Source organism: Engystomops pustulosus, chromosome 2 (genome assembly GCF_040894005.1).
Source record: "Engystomops pustulosus chromosome 2, aEngPut4.maternal, whole genome shotgun sequence".
NCBI classification, from domain to species: Eukaryota; Metazoa; Chordata; class Amphibia; order Anura; family Leptodactylidae; genus Engystomops; species Engystomops pustulosus.
Window position 1 is genome coordinate 9,768,768 of NC_092412.1, and position 13,389 is coordinate 9,782,156.

General features: G+C 44.8%; 2 protein-coding genes across 2 annotated transcripts in view; both read left to right on the plus strand.

Annotated features, from left to right (window-relative positions):
- LOC140116879 (uncharacterized) overlaps nucleotides 1-13,389 on the plus strand; it is a 95,710-nt gene that overhangs the window by 64,678 nt on the left and 17,643 nt on the right. The window contains 5 exon segments of the mRNA XM_072133312.1: nucleotides 695-840; nucleotides 937-1,008; nucleotides 1,165-1,371; nucleotides 1,501-1,707; nucleotides 5,040-5,184. Coding sequence (XP_071989413.1) covers nucleotides 695-840; nucleotides 937-1,008; nucleotides 1,165-1,371; nucleotides 1,501-1,707; nucleotides 5,040-5,184 — 777 coding nt within the window.
- LOC140119912 (gastrula zinc finger protein XlCGF66.1-like) overlaps nucleotides 1-13,389 on the plus strand; it is a 35,515-nt gene that overhangs the window by 13,539 nt on the left and 8,587 nt on the right. The window lies entirely within an intron of this gene.

Consider the following 13,389-nt stretch of genomic DNA (forward strand, 5'->3'; position numbering starts at 1 on the left):
TTAGAACCTCCTCTCCTCTAGGTGTAGAGGATGCCCCCTGTCTATGGTCATGGTAGAACCTCCTCTCCTCTAGGTGTAGAGGATGCCCCCTGTCTATGGTGATGGTAGAACCTCCTCTCCTCTAGGTGTAGAGGATGCCCCCTGTCTATGGTGATGGTAGAACCTCCTCTCCTCTAGGTGTAGAGGATCCCCCCTGTCTATGGTGATGGTAGAACCTCCTCTCCTCTAGGTGTAGAGGATGTCCTCATCAGCCGTTTCTCCAGCCATTCCTCCAGCTTTCACAAATCCCTCGTTAATGATAAACTATCAACCTCAGTATTAATTACTTTACACAGCTTAGTATCATCTGTAAATATTGAAACTTGACTGTGTAAACCCACTACAAGATCATTAATATAAATATTAAAAATAAGTGGTATTAAAACTGACCCCTGTGGCCTTCACTGAAAACCATAAGCCCCTGTTACTTTGGTCCAAAATGATCCATAAAATAGAAAAAGCAGCAGCAGCTCGTTACACATATGCCATGAATCTAGGGCCAAACCCCATCCTATCCAAGACCAACCACAAGTATTGCCAATAGACACCGGCAAATGCTCTGGCAGCGCCGAATGACAAAACATGTTGGTTTACTTCTACTTGTAACTGGGGAAAGGAAAACCTCCAATAATGATTTCTTGATTGTATTTTTCAGGAGATGAAAAAGGTTCCCATGGACGTCCCCCCTCATCTCCTTGTGGTGAAGTAAAAGATGATCAATCCCATCTTTCCACAGATGGAGATAAGAGGCAGTTTTCATGTCCGAAATGTGAAAAGCGTTTTGCCCAGAAATCAAGTCTTGTTAAACATCAGAGAATTCACACAGGAGAGAAGCCATATTCATGTCCTACATGTAAAAAGTGTTTTACTCAGAAATCATATCTTATTCAACACCAGGTAGTTCACGCAGAAAAGAAGCCATTTTCATGTCCAAAATGTGAGAAGCGTTTTACCCAGAAATCATATCTTGTTATACACGAGAGATATCACACAGGGGAGAAGCCATATTCATGTCCTGAATGTGGAAAATGTTTTACTCATACATCAGATTTACTAAGACATCAGAGAACTCACACAGGAGAGAAGCCATATTCATGTTCTGAATGTGAAAAATGTTATACTCAGAAACATCATCTTATTGAACACCAAAGAATTCACACAAGAAAGAAGCCATTTTTGTGTTATGAAAGTGGAAATTGTTTTAGTGAGAATTCAAAGCTTGTCCAACACCAAAGTTCTTACAAAGGGGACAAAATCTTTTCATGCCCGGAATGTTTAAAATGTTATACTCGGAAATCAAATTTGACAAGACATCTAAGATCTCACACAGGGGTAAAGACATTTTTGTGTTCAGAATGTGGAAAATGTTTTGCCGAGAAATCAAAACTACTAGGACATCAAAGAATTCACACAGGAGAGAAGCCATATTCATGTTCTGAATGTGAAAAATGTTATACTCAGAAACATCATCTTATTGAACACCAAAGAATTCACACAAGAAAGAAGCCACTTTTGTGTATTGAAAGTGGAAATTGTTTTAGTGAGAATTCAAAGCTTGTTCAACACCAAAGTTCTTACACAGGGGATGAGATCTTTTCATGCCCGGAATGTTCAAAATGTTATACTCGGAAAACAAATTTGACAAGACATCAAAGAACTCACACAGGGGTGAAGCCATTTTCGTGTTCAGAATGTGGAAAATGTTTTGCCGAGAAATCAAAACTACTAATACATCAAAGAACTCACACAGGAGAGAAGCCATTTTCGTGTTCAGAATGTGAAAAATGTTTCAGTCAGAAATCACAATTACTTATACATCAAAGAACTCACACAGGAGAGAAGCCATATCTATGTTCAGAATGTGGAAAATGTTTTACTCGGAAATCAGATTTAACAGCACATCAAAGAACTCACACAGGAGAGAAATCAAATCTTGTTACTCATCTGAGATCTCACACCAAGTAGAAGCCTTTCTTATGTTCAGAATGTGGAAAATGTTTTGCTGACAAATCAAAACTACTAAAACATCAAAGAACTCACACAGGAGAGAAGCCATTTTCATGTTCAGAATGTGAAAAATGTTACAGTCAGAAATTACAATTACTTATACATCAAAGAACTCACACAGGGGAGAAGCCATTTTGATGTCTAGAATTTGGGAAATGTTTTACGCAGAAATCACATCTTGTTACTCATCTGGGAACTCACACAGGGGAGAAGCCATATTCATGTCCAGAATGTGGAAAATGTTTTCCATTTTGTTTCTAGTAAATGATCAGAAAGCAGTTTTTGTGCTTCTAACCAGTGGCCTCCGTCCCATCTTCCCTACTTCAGAGTTTCTAAACCTTGTTACCCTCCCTACTTCTTATGTGCCACTTCCCAAATTGCCCTCATAGTAGCCAAATCCTCATTAACCCCTTCAGGAACGATGGCCATTGGTGCCAAAATGTCCGGGTCATTTTTTGACGTTCGGCTCTGCAGTTCTTTAAATGACGATATCTCTGGAAAAGCTTCACAGGTCATAACAAATTTTACTTTTTCGAGACATGTGAGACTTTACATATTTAAAATGTGCCAAGAATTGACTACAAATGTGAAAATATAAGCTTTATATCATTTAATTTTTTTTTCAATTAAAGTGTTTTTTTAATAAGTAGTAACTTTTACCCAACTATGTTATAAATATGTCCAGCAGTATCCCATCCCCCTCACCCGGGATCAGCTACAGGTGCAGAGGGTGCATGTACTTCTGCTATAATGGAAAGTGTTTCCTGCAGCGTCTTCTATATTCTGCCTTCAGCTGAGCGGCTGGAGCCGGGGAACACTTCAAGTGTCGATATCTCCAGAACCCTGGCACCTAGAAGCACAATTCTGGTGTCCTATTACACAGAGAGAGTGATATATGGATTGTCTGCAGATGCTTCACAGAACCGGAGATATCCACTTTTAAATTGACAATCAGCAAAAGAAAGTTGCAGCCTGCATCTGTTTTCGTCTGCTTGGGTCACCATCTGAACCCTCCGAATGCTGCTGCCGTGGGGGAAAGTAAGTGGGAACGGGGGTCTCTTCTCACTGAGCCAGCAGGTATATGCAGGATGTTAAGACTGATTTTGAGCAGAAGCTGCTGCTGCGTGCAGCTAATCCCAGGCTCCGTTCAGCCAAACCCCGTGGCAAACTATTTTAATAATAATCTTTATATAATGCCATCGTATTCCATAGCGCTTTACAAATCATAGGGGCATGTACCCAACCTTCTGTAACAGGGTTCTCTAATGGTTAATATAATCCACTGAGTGAGCTCAAAGAAATCACACAAGACAGACGTGTGCTATAAGATCTCTCTGTGGAGAACTGATTGCCCTACTCACAAAAATACTATATGTCAGTGATGGCGAACCTTTTAGAGACCGAGTGCCCAAACTACAACCAATATCCACTTATTTACCATGAAGTGCCAACATGGCATTTCAAGCAGTAGCTTATTGCTACTTCTTCAACATCATTCAGTTGTATTGGCTCTCCTGAGGCCACCAATACAGTTGAAAGAAAGTGGGCAAAATCAGACCATCATTGTCCAGGAAGAATGGTGGGTCCAGCAGGATGACCTCCAAAGCCAATGCAGTTCTGTCAACACCTTCTCACTTTTCCCGCAGTTTCAAAAAACCAATGAAGTGTTGCTTTAAAATGGCACTGTTGTCAAGTTGCTTGGGACTGCAGGAAGATTTGGTGGATTTGGTGCCATAGGTTCGCCACCACTGCTATATGTGCTTCCCGTCCCGCCCTATGCATTTTTTTTACCTGTTTCAGCAATTCATCAGGGGACTAAATGGGATTCTAGAAAGGGGGGGATTTTAAACCTCCATATTGTGGCATTAGTAATATTGATAGGTCCCTATAGGAGGACAATTTATGGTGGCCTCCTTGAATACTGGACTTGATAACACGCAGGCCTTCCAAAAGGGACTCCCATATGGTGAAAAGACTTGTTGGTTAGAATACCTCCTGGGCTATTGAGATGAGATCCTAAAAGATCTAGAATAGAAGAGAAACTCAAAAACATACTTTAGTACAGTGCATGTTTAAAGTTATTGCCACAGGTGCTCCTGTGGCCCCTCTTCCCTGCTGCAGCCTCACTCACCTGTCCACGTTCCACCGGTGGTCTCCTTGCTCTGGCACGTGCTTCCATGCCACCTAGGGCACTCTGAGATTTAAAGTGCTGGTGCACCGATAATTGGCACTAGCTGGCTGCCCTTCCTGTTAAATTCCCGGCCCCTTCCTGTGTCCCCTGCCGGATCTTTGGGCCAAATTTAATCTCTTATCACCATCTGCGTAGACAGCCACACGTTCCACTTCGGCCCCCTTTGCCCAGCGTGCTGGAGTCCGCTCCTCCGCCGCAGTTGGTCATAGCAGTGGTCCGAGAGGCATCTCTGGGCTTTGTGCCTCCCACGCTTGCATCAGAACTTCAGGCCGGCACCAGCACCCCATAGCGTGGACCTGCGCCAGTAGCGGGGGGTTTAACTGCCCTCCCGGGCTGGCAAAGTGGGCTGCATCGCCACTTGCACCGCAGCTAAGTGTAGCCTCAGTCACACTCGCACACACCCGCACTTCCTTAGTAGTGCAAGGAGGTATGCTGGCTCATGGCATCCCACCCAGGCCCCATCCTCGGCCTTTAGCTCCCTCACCCCCTCCTCTGACATTAGGGATGACTATAATAACCTGGACGATCCAGATTCGGTAGAGGAGCTCATGGGTTCAGATCTCGCCCCACTGGGGGCAGGCACGTTGGTTGTTCCCTCCACTCTGGTGGCTCCCATGCTGTCCTGTGATTTAGATCCTGGGTACGTGATTCCCAGTGATGCCCAACGCGCCCCTTCTGTGCAGTCAGCTGCCACTTCCAGCTATAGTCGTCACTCCGGGGCCTGCGTCTCGTTTATTGTCCAGGCAGTCAGAGACATCGATTTTGATTTATGCACGAGCTCGTCCCTGTTGTTGTCCACCAGCTCTTCTCGTGTGGCCAGTTCCAATTCATCCGGGAGCCCATCGCCAGGTCAACGGCATCATGGTCGAAGGTCTCTCCAGGGATCCGCCAGCTCTCCCTGGCGCACTTGAGCTTCTTCGGTGGTATCTTCTCCAGCGTCTGCCTTGGTGCTGACAGTGGCTGATGTGGGCGTGTGTCCAGCGGTGCTCCAGTCTTCTTCAGCGGTTGGTGAGTCTGCCTGCTTGAAGGCTTGGGTTTTCGATTACTGATTCTGCTCTTTTTGCGTCTATCCATTCTCCGTTGGGGTCAAAGGCAATGGCTTCGGGCACTTCGCCGCCGACTCGGCTGGGCAAATTGACAGCCGAGGCGTCTACATTCACGTTCACCCCTTTGGTCCCAATTTATAGGGACACTTATTTTGGTGGGGTTTCCCCGCTTTGCTCTCATCTGTCTGAGGATACGAAGGACAAAATATTTTGCAATGATTTTGTGGATTTGGTCCTTGGTGTTGTTGGATTTGGTGACAGTAGACAGGGAACAATATTTAGAACGGCTGTGGAAAAGAAGTTGAAGGTTGCCAAGACATTTCAGAATTGGCTTTAGGCTTTTTCTGTATTGGGTTTTGTACTAACTCAGGAAACGCCTGAGAAAGCGCAGCAACTTTTTGTATATCTTGACACTATTTTTAATGCGTCTCGGTCTCACAGGGGATGTGCTTGGTGGTTCTACGATGAGGAGTTAAGGCGGCGGCTAGCCCAAAGACTGGAAGTGGGTTGGGATACCAAGGCTATTGACGTATAGCCTCGACTGATGATGAATCCGAAGCTCTATTCCGCGGCCGTCTCCTCTTTCTCCACCCCAGCAGGTTCCCTTGGGCCGGGGGCAGTTTGCAAGTTGGGAACCTGCTGGATGTTCAATGACGACCAATGCCATTTCTACGGGTCTTGTAAATTCCATCATGAGTTCTCCAACTGTGGGCCACCCATTCCACAATCCGCTGTTCCCACTGCAATCCGGCCCCTGGATCCCTGGATCCGGATTTATTGATTGGGGGCCCCAGGGCTGGCGCTCAAAAAGCACCAATGCTCAGTCTCCTACTGGGCCCACCGACGGGCCCCGACCCTCTCTTCGGCAGTCGGGCAGGGGCCTCCGTCCGTCCGGACTGGAAGCTCCTGCCCGTCACTATATAGTGCTCGATGCGGCTGGAAACGGCCACTCGAGCACTATTACTGGAGCGATGTGGCCGGAAGGCAACCCCGGCGCGTGGGTGGGCGCGTGATGACGTCATCACGCGGCCGCGCACCCCTTCCTGCCCGGACGCGGCAAGAAGATAGAAGCTGCCGAGCCAGAGGTGAGTATGAGGTTTTTTTTTGGGTTTTTTTTTAATCAAACAGCAGTAAAAACATGGTGGGGGCTTATTGTATAACATCACTCATTGGTGGTGAGGGGTGGTCAGTGGGCACAACATGAAATTTATTGTGGTGGGCAGCATGTAATATAATATATAATTCATTCCTTGTGGGGGGCAGCATATCAAATAATTCCTTGTGGGGGGCAGCATATCATATAATTCCTTGTGGGGGGGGGGGGGGGAATATAAAATCATTTACCGTGGGGGACAGCATATCATGTAATTCATTGTGGGGGGGGGGGGCAGCAGATCAAATATTCATTGTGGGGGGGACAAATAATTTAGTATTAGTATTCCAGTATATTAGATTCTTAGCGCTCCGCGCTGTACCATTACGACATGGAGTTGTTAAGCATTTATCAAGAGGGATCACAAATAGTTGACAAGGCGAGGGGGCGGCAGTATATTAGATAATTCATTGATTAGGGCAGTACATTAAGTAAATGGGGGGCCAAATTTTAAATAATTACTTGAGGTGACCAGCATCTAAAATTCATGGGGCACCACCATATATTAGAGGGGGTAAATTAATTAATTAATTAAAGGGGGAAATAAAAATTAAGTCATTAATTGGGGGGGCAACATATATACCGCATATACTCGTGTATAAGCCGAGTTTTTCCAGCTGAAAAACCTCACCTCGGCTTATACACAAGTCAATAAAAAAAAAAAAAAAAAACTTAATACTCACCTTCCAGTGCCCAGATCCTTGGCACGGCTCCTGATCCTCAGCGCGGCTCCTCTTCTTTCTTCTCTTTTTCTTCTTTAGCCATCTGAGTCGCGTCCATGCGACCTTCCGGCCGGCGCGACTCTGCCGGCTGTTACAGCAAATAGAAGAAAGAAGATGAGCCACGCTGAGGATTGGGAGTGAGTGAGTGTCGCCGGACGGTGAGTATTACTTTTTTTTTTTTTTTTAATGTGTTTGGCATACAGGGGGCTGGCTGCATACTACAGGAGGCTGGCTGTATACTACAGGGGGCTGGCTGGATGTATACTACATGGGGGCTGGCTGGATGTATACTACATGGGGACTGGCTGCATACTACATGGGGGCTGGCTGTATACTATATGGGGCTGGCTGTATACTACATGGGGCTGGTTGTATACTACAGGGGGCTGTATACTACAGGTAGTTGGCTGGATGTATACTACATAGGGGCTGGCTGTTTATTACATGAGGGCAGGCTGGTTGTATACTACATGAGGCTGGCTGTATACTACATGGAGCTGGCTGTATACTAAAGGGGGCTGGCTGTATACTACATGGGGGCAGGTTGGCTGTATACTACATGGGGCTGGCTGGTTGTAGACTACACGGGGCAGGCTGGCTGGCTGTATACTACATGGGGGAAGGCTGGCTGTATACTACATGGGGGCTGGTTGTATACGACATGGGGGCTGGCTGTATACTACACCCTCGACTTATACTCGGGTCAATAGGTTTTCCCATTTTTTGGTGGTAAAATTAGGGTTGTCAGCTCACCTGGAGGCACAGCAGTATATGACCAGGAGTCCAAGCACGGATTCTCTTTGTTCCAAGTCCAAGAAATATATAGAATGCAAATAATCCAGCTCCACGGACACTCCGGTTGTAGATAAAAACATGATATTTTTCTTTATTGAAGTACAAACAGGATGTATACAGCCAAGCAGAGGGAAACACACACAGAGCCACGGCTATGGTCTACGCGTTTCGGAAAACTCCTTAATCATGACCTGATTGGGCATGTGAGCAGGTGTGAATAAATCCCAACTACCTGCAGTCACATGACCTGTTAAATTTACATAGGAAACATATACATATAAAATCTAATACAAATAGTGTTACACATGTATAAAAATGAGATAACAACAACTATGGGATAGCAAAGAGAAAAAAGATGTTAAGGATAAAATATGCATATCTCCTTTTGTAAAACCCACAGCCAAGAATTCAATTTTACAAGCGTCATCATGTCACCCAAAACATGCAATAAAAAAATCTCCTAATCCGCACCAAACGTAACTGTACAGACACACGTTTCTCACTGGAATCAAAAAAAGGATGTGATAAATTAAAACAACGAAACTATCCAAACTGGATGCTTAAAAGAGCAGTTCACATTACTAGCGACATTCCCAGAGAAACACTAATCAAAATGGATATATTATGGGGGCACAGTGTGGTCAGTTGTGGTGTGAGGACTATATATGATATATGTGGGGGTACAGTGTGGTCAGTTGTGATGTGAGGGGTATATATGATATATGTGGGGGCACAGTGTGGTCAGTTGTGATGTGAGGGGTATATATGATATATGTGGGGGCACAGTGTGGACAGTTGTGGTGTGAGGGGTATATATGATATATGTGGGGGCACAGTGTGGTCAGTTGTGGTGTGAGGACTATATATGATATATGTGAGGGCCCAGTGTGGTCAGTTGTGGTGTGAGGGGTATATATGATATATGTGGGGGCACAGTGTGGTCAGTTGTGGTGTGAGGGGTATATATGATATATGTGGGGACACAGTGTGGTCAGTTGTGGTGTGAGGGGAATATATGATATATGTGGGGGGTACAGTGTGGTCAGTTGTGGCGTGAGAGGTATATATGATATATGTAGTGGTACAGTGTGGTCAGTTGTGGTGTGAGGTGTATATATGATATATGTGGGGGCACAGTGTGGTCAGTTGTGGTGTGAGGGGTATATATGATATATGTGGGGACACAGTGTGGTCAGTTGTGGTGTGAGGGGTATACATGATATATGTGAGGGTACAGTGTGGTCAGTTGTGGTGTGAGGGGTATATATGATATATGTGGGGGCACAGTGTGGTCAGTTGTGGTGTGAGGGGTATATATGATATATTTGGGGCGCAGTGTGGTCAGTTTTGCATGTGAGGGTCAGGTGTGAGGAATATATAGGGCAGTGATGGCAAACCTTTTAGACGCCGAGTGCCCAAACTACAACCAAAACCCACGTATTTTTCGCAAAGTGCCAATATGACAATTTAAGCAGTAATTTATTACTCCCTGCTCTGTCACAGGTTTAAATTGTATAGGCACCCGAGGACACCAATTCAGTAGAAAGAAGTAGAAGAAGTTTGGATTATCATTGTAGCTTCCTTCTGGGGTTCTGGGCTGCCTGGGAGTACAGGAGGCCTTGAGTCCTGTCTGGCAAACTGTACCCTGGAGTGATGGCAAGGGTGCCCACAAAGAGGGCTCTGAGTGCCACCTCTGGCACCCGTGCCATAGGTTCGCCACCACTGATATAGGGTGATGCCAACCATGTCCGTTTTATAAACCAGCAGAGATGAGTCATGGTTGGAAGAAGCCTCCTGGAAGATCAGACAGAAGGGAAGAGACAACATGAGGGACGTCACCTGTAAGTCATTGGATCACACTGCAGCCTATGTATAGAACTGGTATCTATTACTATATGGTCACTATATGCTGGTAGATACTGATCTGTGTGGTTATCATATAGCAGTGATGGCTAACCTATGGCACTGGTGCCAGAGGTGGCACTCAGAGCCCTTTCTGTGGGCACTCAGGCCATCACCAGAGATGACTCCAGGTATCTTCCTGCAGTCCCAGACAGCCCAGGACTTGCTGTGCACAGAGCTATTTTAAAGTGGCAGTGCTACCTGGGACTATTTTCTGCTTTATTGGTGTCCTCAGGGGGCTGGTATCAATGAAAACTGTGACAGAGAAGGAGTATAAATCACAAATTACATTTCTGTGTTGGCACTTTGGGATAAATAAGCGGGTCTTTGTTGTAGTTTGGGCACTCGGTCTCTAAAAGGTTCGCCATCACTGTCATATAGTATTGCAGTATAATTCAGTCATTATGTAGTGGTAATAATCATGATGTAATGTTATTATTTGGGCTTGTACAGAGGTGTCATCAGTGATATTGTCCTGTGCTCGGTGGTGTTTGTATAATAACAATATGGCTGTAAAGATCATCAGTAAATGGAGTTTATATGTGGTAAATTATTGGTAATACCGGTCTGTGTATAGAGGCTTGTGCTCATTATCAGGATGTTGGTATTATCTTTATGATGTGGTGATGCTGTGTGCTGCATTTTGGAGGAATCCTTTATAAATAGCAGCGCTATTGTTTGGAATATTGGTCTTATGGTAGTTTTAATTGGTAACAGTATTGTGGTATCATTATTTTATAATAGTATGGCGGGAGTATTTTTTGGTTTCTAATATCTTTAGAGCTTTGAAACAGTATAACTATGTGGTATCTTTTTACTTCTATCGTTGTGGGAGGGGGCCCCGCTTTGGCTGCAGAGCTGGGGGCGCCCCATCCTAAATGAGGTGCTTAATCTGGCCCTGGGCCAAAGGACCCCAATTTAAGTCCAAATGATTCTTCCCTGGCTCGATCAGTACCCCAGGAAAGCAGAGGCTGCCCTGCTTATGACAGGTTTTTCATCCCTTTTACCACCAGGAATTTGCCTTGTTTTTCTAGAAATTTTAATTCAGTACGCCATTTTCCCCGAAATTTGTCAGTGTTAGATTGAGAAAGAGGTAAGAGGTGGGTAGAATGGTGGGTCCTTTTATGTCCCTGCCTTTTCCTAATTTTGTCTCTCCCCTCTTGGCGTGGTTCCCAAGGAGGACCCAGGTAAATTTTAGGTTGATCCTCGTGCATCCACTGTCATTAACGGGATCCTTGAAGATTTGGTTTCTGTGTCTTATGTTTCTTTTCAGAGAGCAATTGATCTAGTATGCAGATTTTTTCCTTCTATTGGGTTGCCAGCTGGACTATGATATGTTTGCCAATGGGCTGCTCCATTTTTTGTTACTACTTTGAGGTCTTCAGTACCTTTTTGGAGTGGGGTCCTTTGATACAAAACATCCTCCACGCTGGTGACTCATTATTTGGACGATTTTTGTTTGTAGGTCCGCACATTTCTGCTCACTGCTCTTTCTTCTTTTCAATATTTGGCACCGAATTTTGCTGTTCCCCTGTCCACTGAAAAAACTGTAGGCAAATGTTGTCAAATGTTGTCATTTTTGGGCATTGAAATTGACTCAATGGTTTCTATGGTGTTTCGACTGCTGGACAAAAAGTGGACAGAATTGCGTGGGTAGCTAGCATCTTGTTTTGGATTTAGGAAGGTGACCATGCATCAGGTGCAGTCGTTGTTGGACCTTTTGGTTTTTGCATATAGAATCCTGCCCGTGGGCCGCGTTTTTTCCCGTCGGCTATCTTTGGCTACTGCCGGAGTAGTCCCACAGCACATGGTCCGTATAATGAACAGCATTAGGGCAGATCTGCATGTGTGGGACCTTTTTATGTCATACAATGACCACATGTGTTGGCCCTAGACAGTAGTTTCCAGTCTCTGACCAGTGGTTTTCCAATGCTTCTGGCGGTGTTGGTTTTGGAGTAATTTTCGGTTCTGCTTGGTGCGCTGAGCTTTGACTGGATCATTGGTGTGAGCAGTGTTGTTGCGGTAAACCTTGTTGGAGCTATTCCCCATAGTTGTTGTGGTGGAATTGTGGGGTTTGGCTATGGCAAATAAGTCAGTGGTGGCTATGGCAATAAGACAGATAACATGAGCGTTGTTCAGGTTCTTAATTATCTTTCCTTCTCTTCCTACCCCCATATTTTTTTTGTTGCGACGTTTGGTTTTAAGGTGCCTCCAACATATTTCTTTTAAGGGGTTGACAATGCAGTTGCTGATGCCCTTTCCCATTTTAATTGGCTGGTGTTTTGGAGTATTTGCCCTTCGGCGGATGAGGAGAATTCCCCCAGTTCCGTCCACCACGGAAGCCAATTAAACCCACTGATTCGTTCTTTAGTTGCCTTTGACTTGGCTCATGGTAAAGCTTGTGGGGAGTGGTGTAAGATAGCAGGTGCTGGGGATGGTACTACAGGTGAGGATTCCAAACCGGGGGTTAAATTGTGTATTGTGGTATTTGGAGGGTTTGTAGGTCCATGGGGAATATGTGCTCAGTGGCGGTTAACGGGTGTGGCATTTTTCTTTAAATTGCACGGTTGGGTAGATGTGACTCAGTTTCCTCATTAAGCAGGCTTTCTTTGGGGTCCTCCGGGTGTCTGACTTGCTTCCGCACAGCACTTTGCGGATCATCGGGTTGTTTTACGAGGATGTGTCGATTTCTGCCGGTGTTTTCGCATCCACCAATCCAAAACTGACGTATTTGGTTGTGGTTGCTGTGTGCGGTCAGAGGTTTGGCATGGCCAGTGGCAGCGGTGGAATCATTTATAGCAATAAAGGATTGGGGAGGGGGCAGTTTTTATTGCATACGAATAGCTCCCCTTTCACACAATTTCGATTTACTACTGTTTTTAAAAGTTGCTCCTAGCGGCCAGTCGCCCACATGGTGGATTTGTCGCTCCTTCCTTCCGTATAGGCGCAGAGACTATTGCCAGCGAATAAGTTCTCTCAGATATTGGGGGCGGAGCATATATAATAGCAGCACTATTGACATATCACTACTACATGTACAGTGATAATACTCTGTCTCCCAAATATAAATATTTTAGGGGGACGTTATATATTTTTACAGGAAAAGTAAGAGGCGTAATAAGGAGATCCACTCCTGTATAGTTGTCCTGGGCCGGCAGCCTCTCTGGCTTTGGTGATACTAGTGAAGCCGGACTAGTTTTTTTTGGATATATTTCAACAAATAAATATGAAACTATTTTATAAAAATTAATACAATTTTAGTTTATACACTCACAACTTTTCCCTTCCCTCATCTCTTTTTTTCCTAACAAAGTAACAAATTTTTTTATAGACTCGCGTATAAGCTGAGTCGATTTTTTTTTTTTCAGCACAAAATTCGGCTTATACTCAAGTACATACGGTGTTTGGTGAATAACAAAAGTTCACTTGTTATATATCCTTTGTTGGCAATGACAGGGGTCAAACATTCTCTGTAAGTCTTCACAAGGTAAGTACACGCTGCTGCTGGTATGTTGGCCCATTCCTCCATCCAGA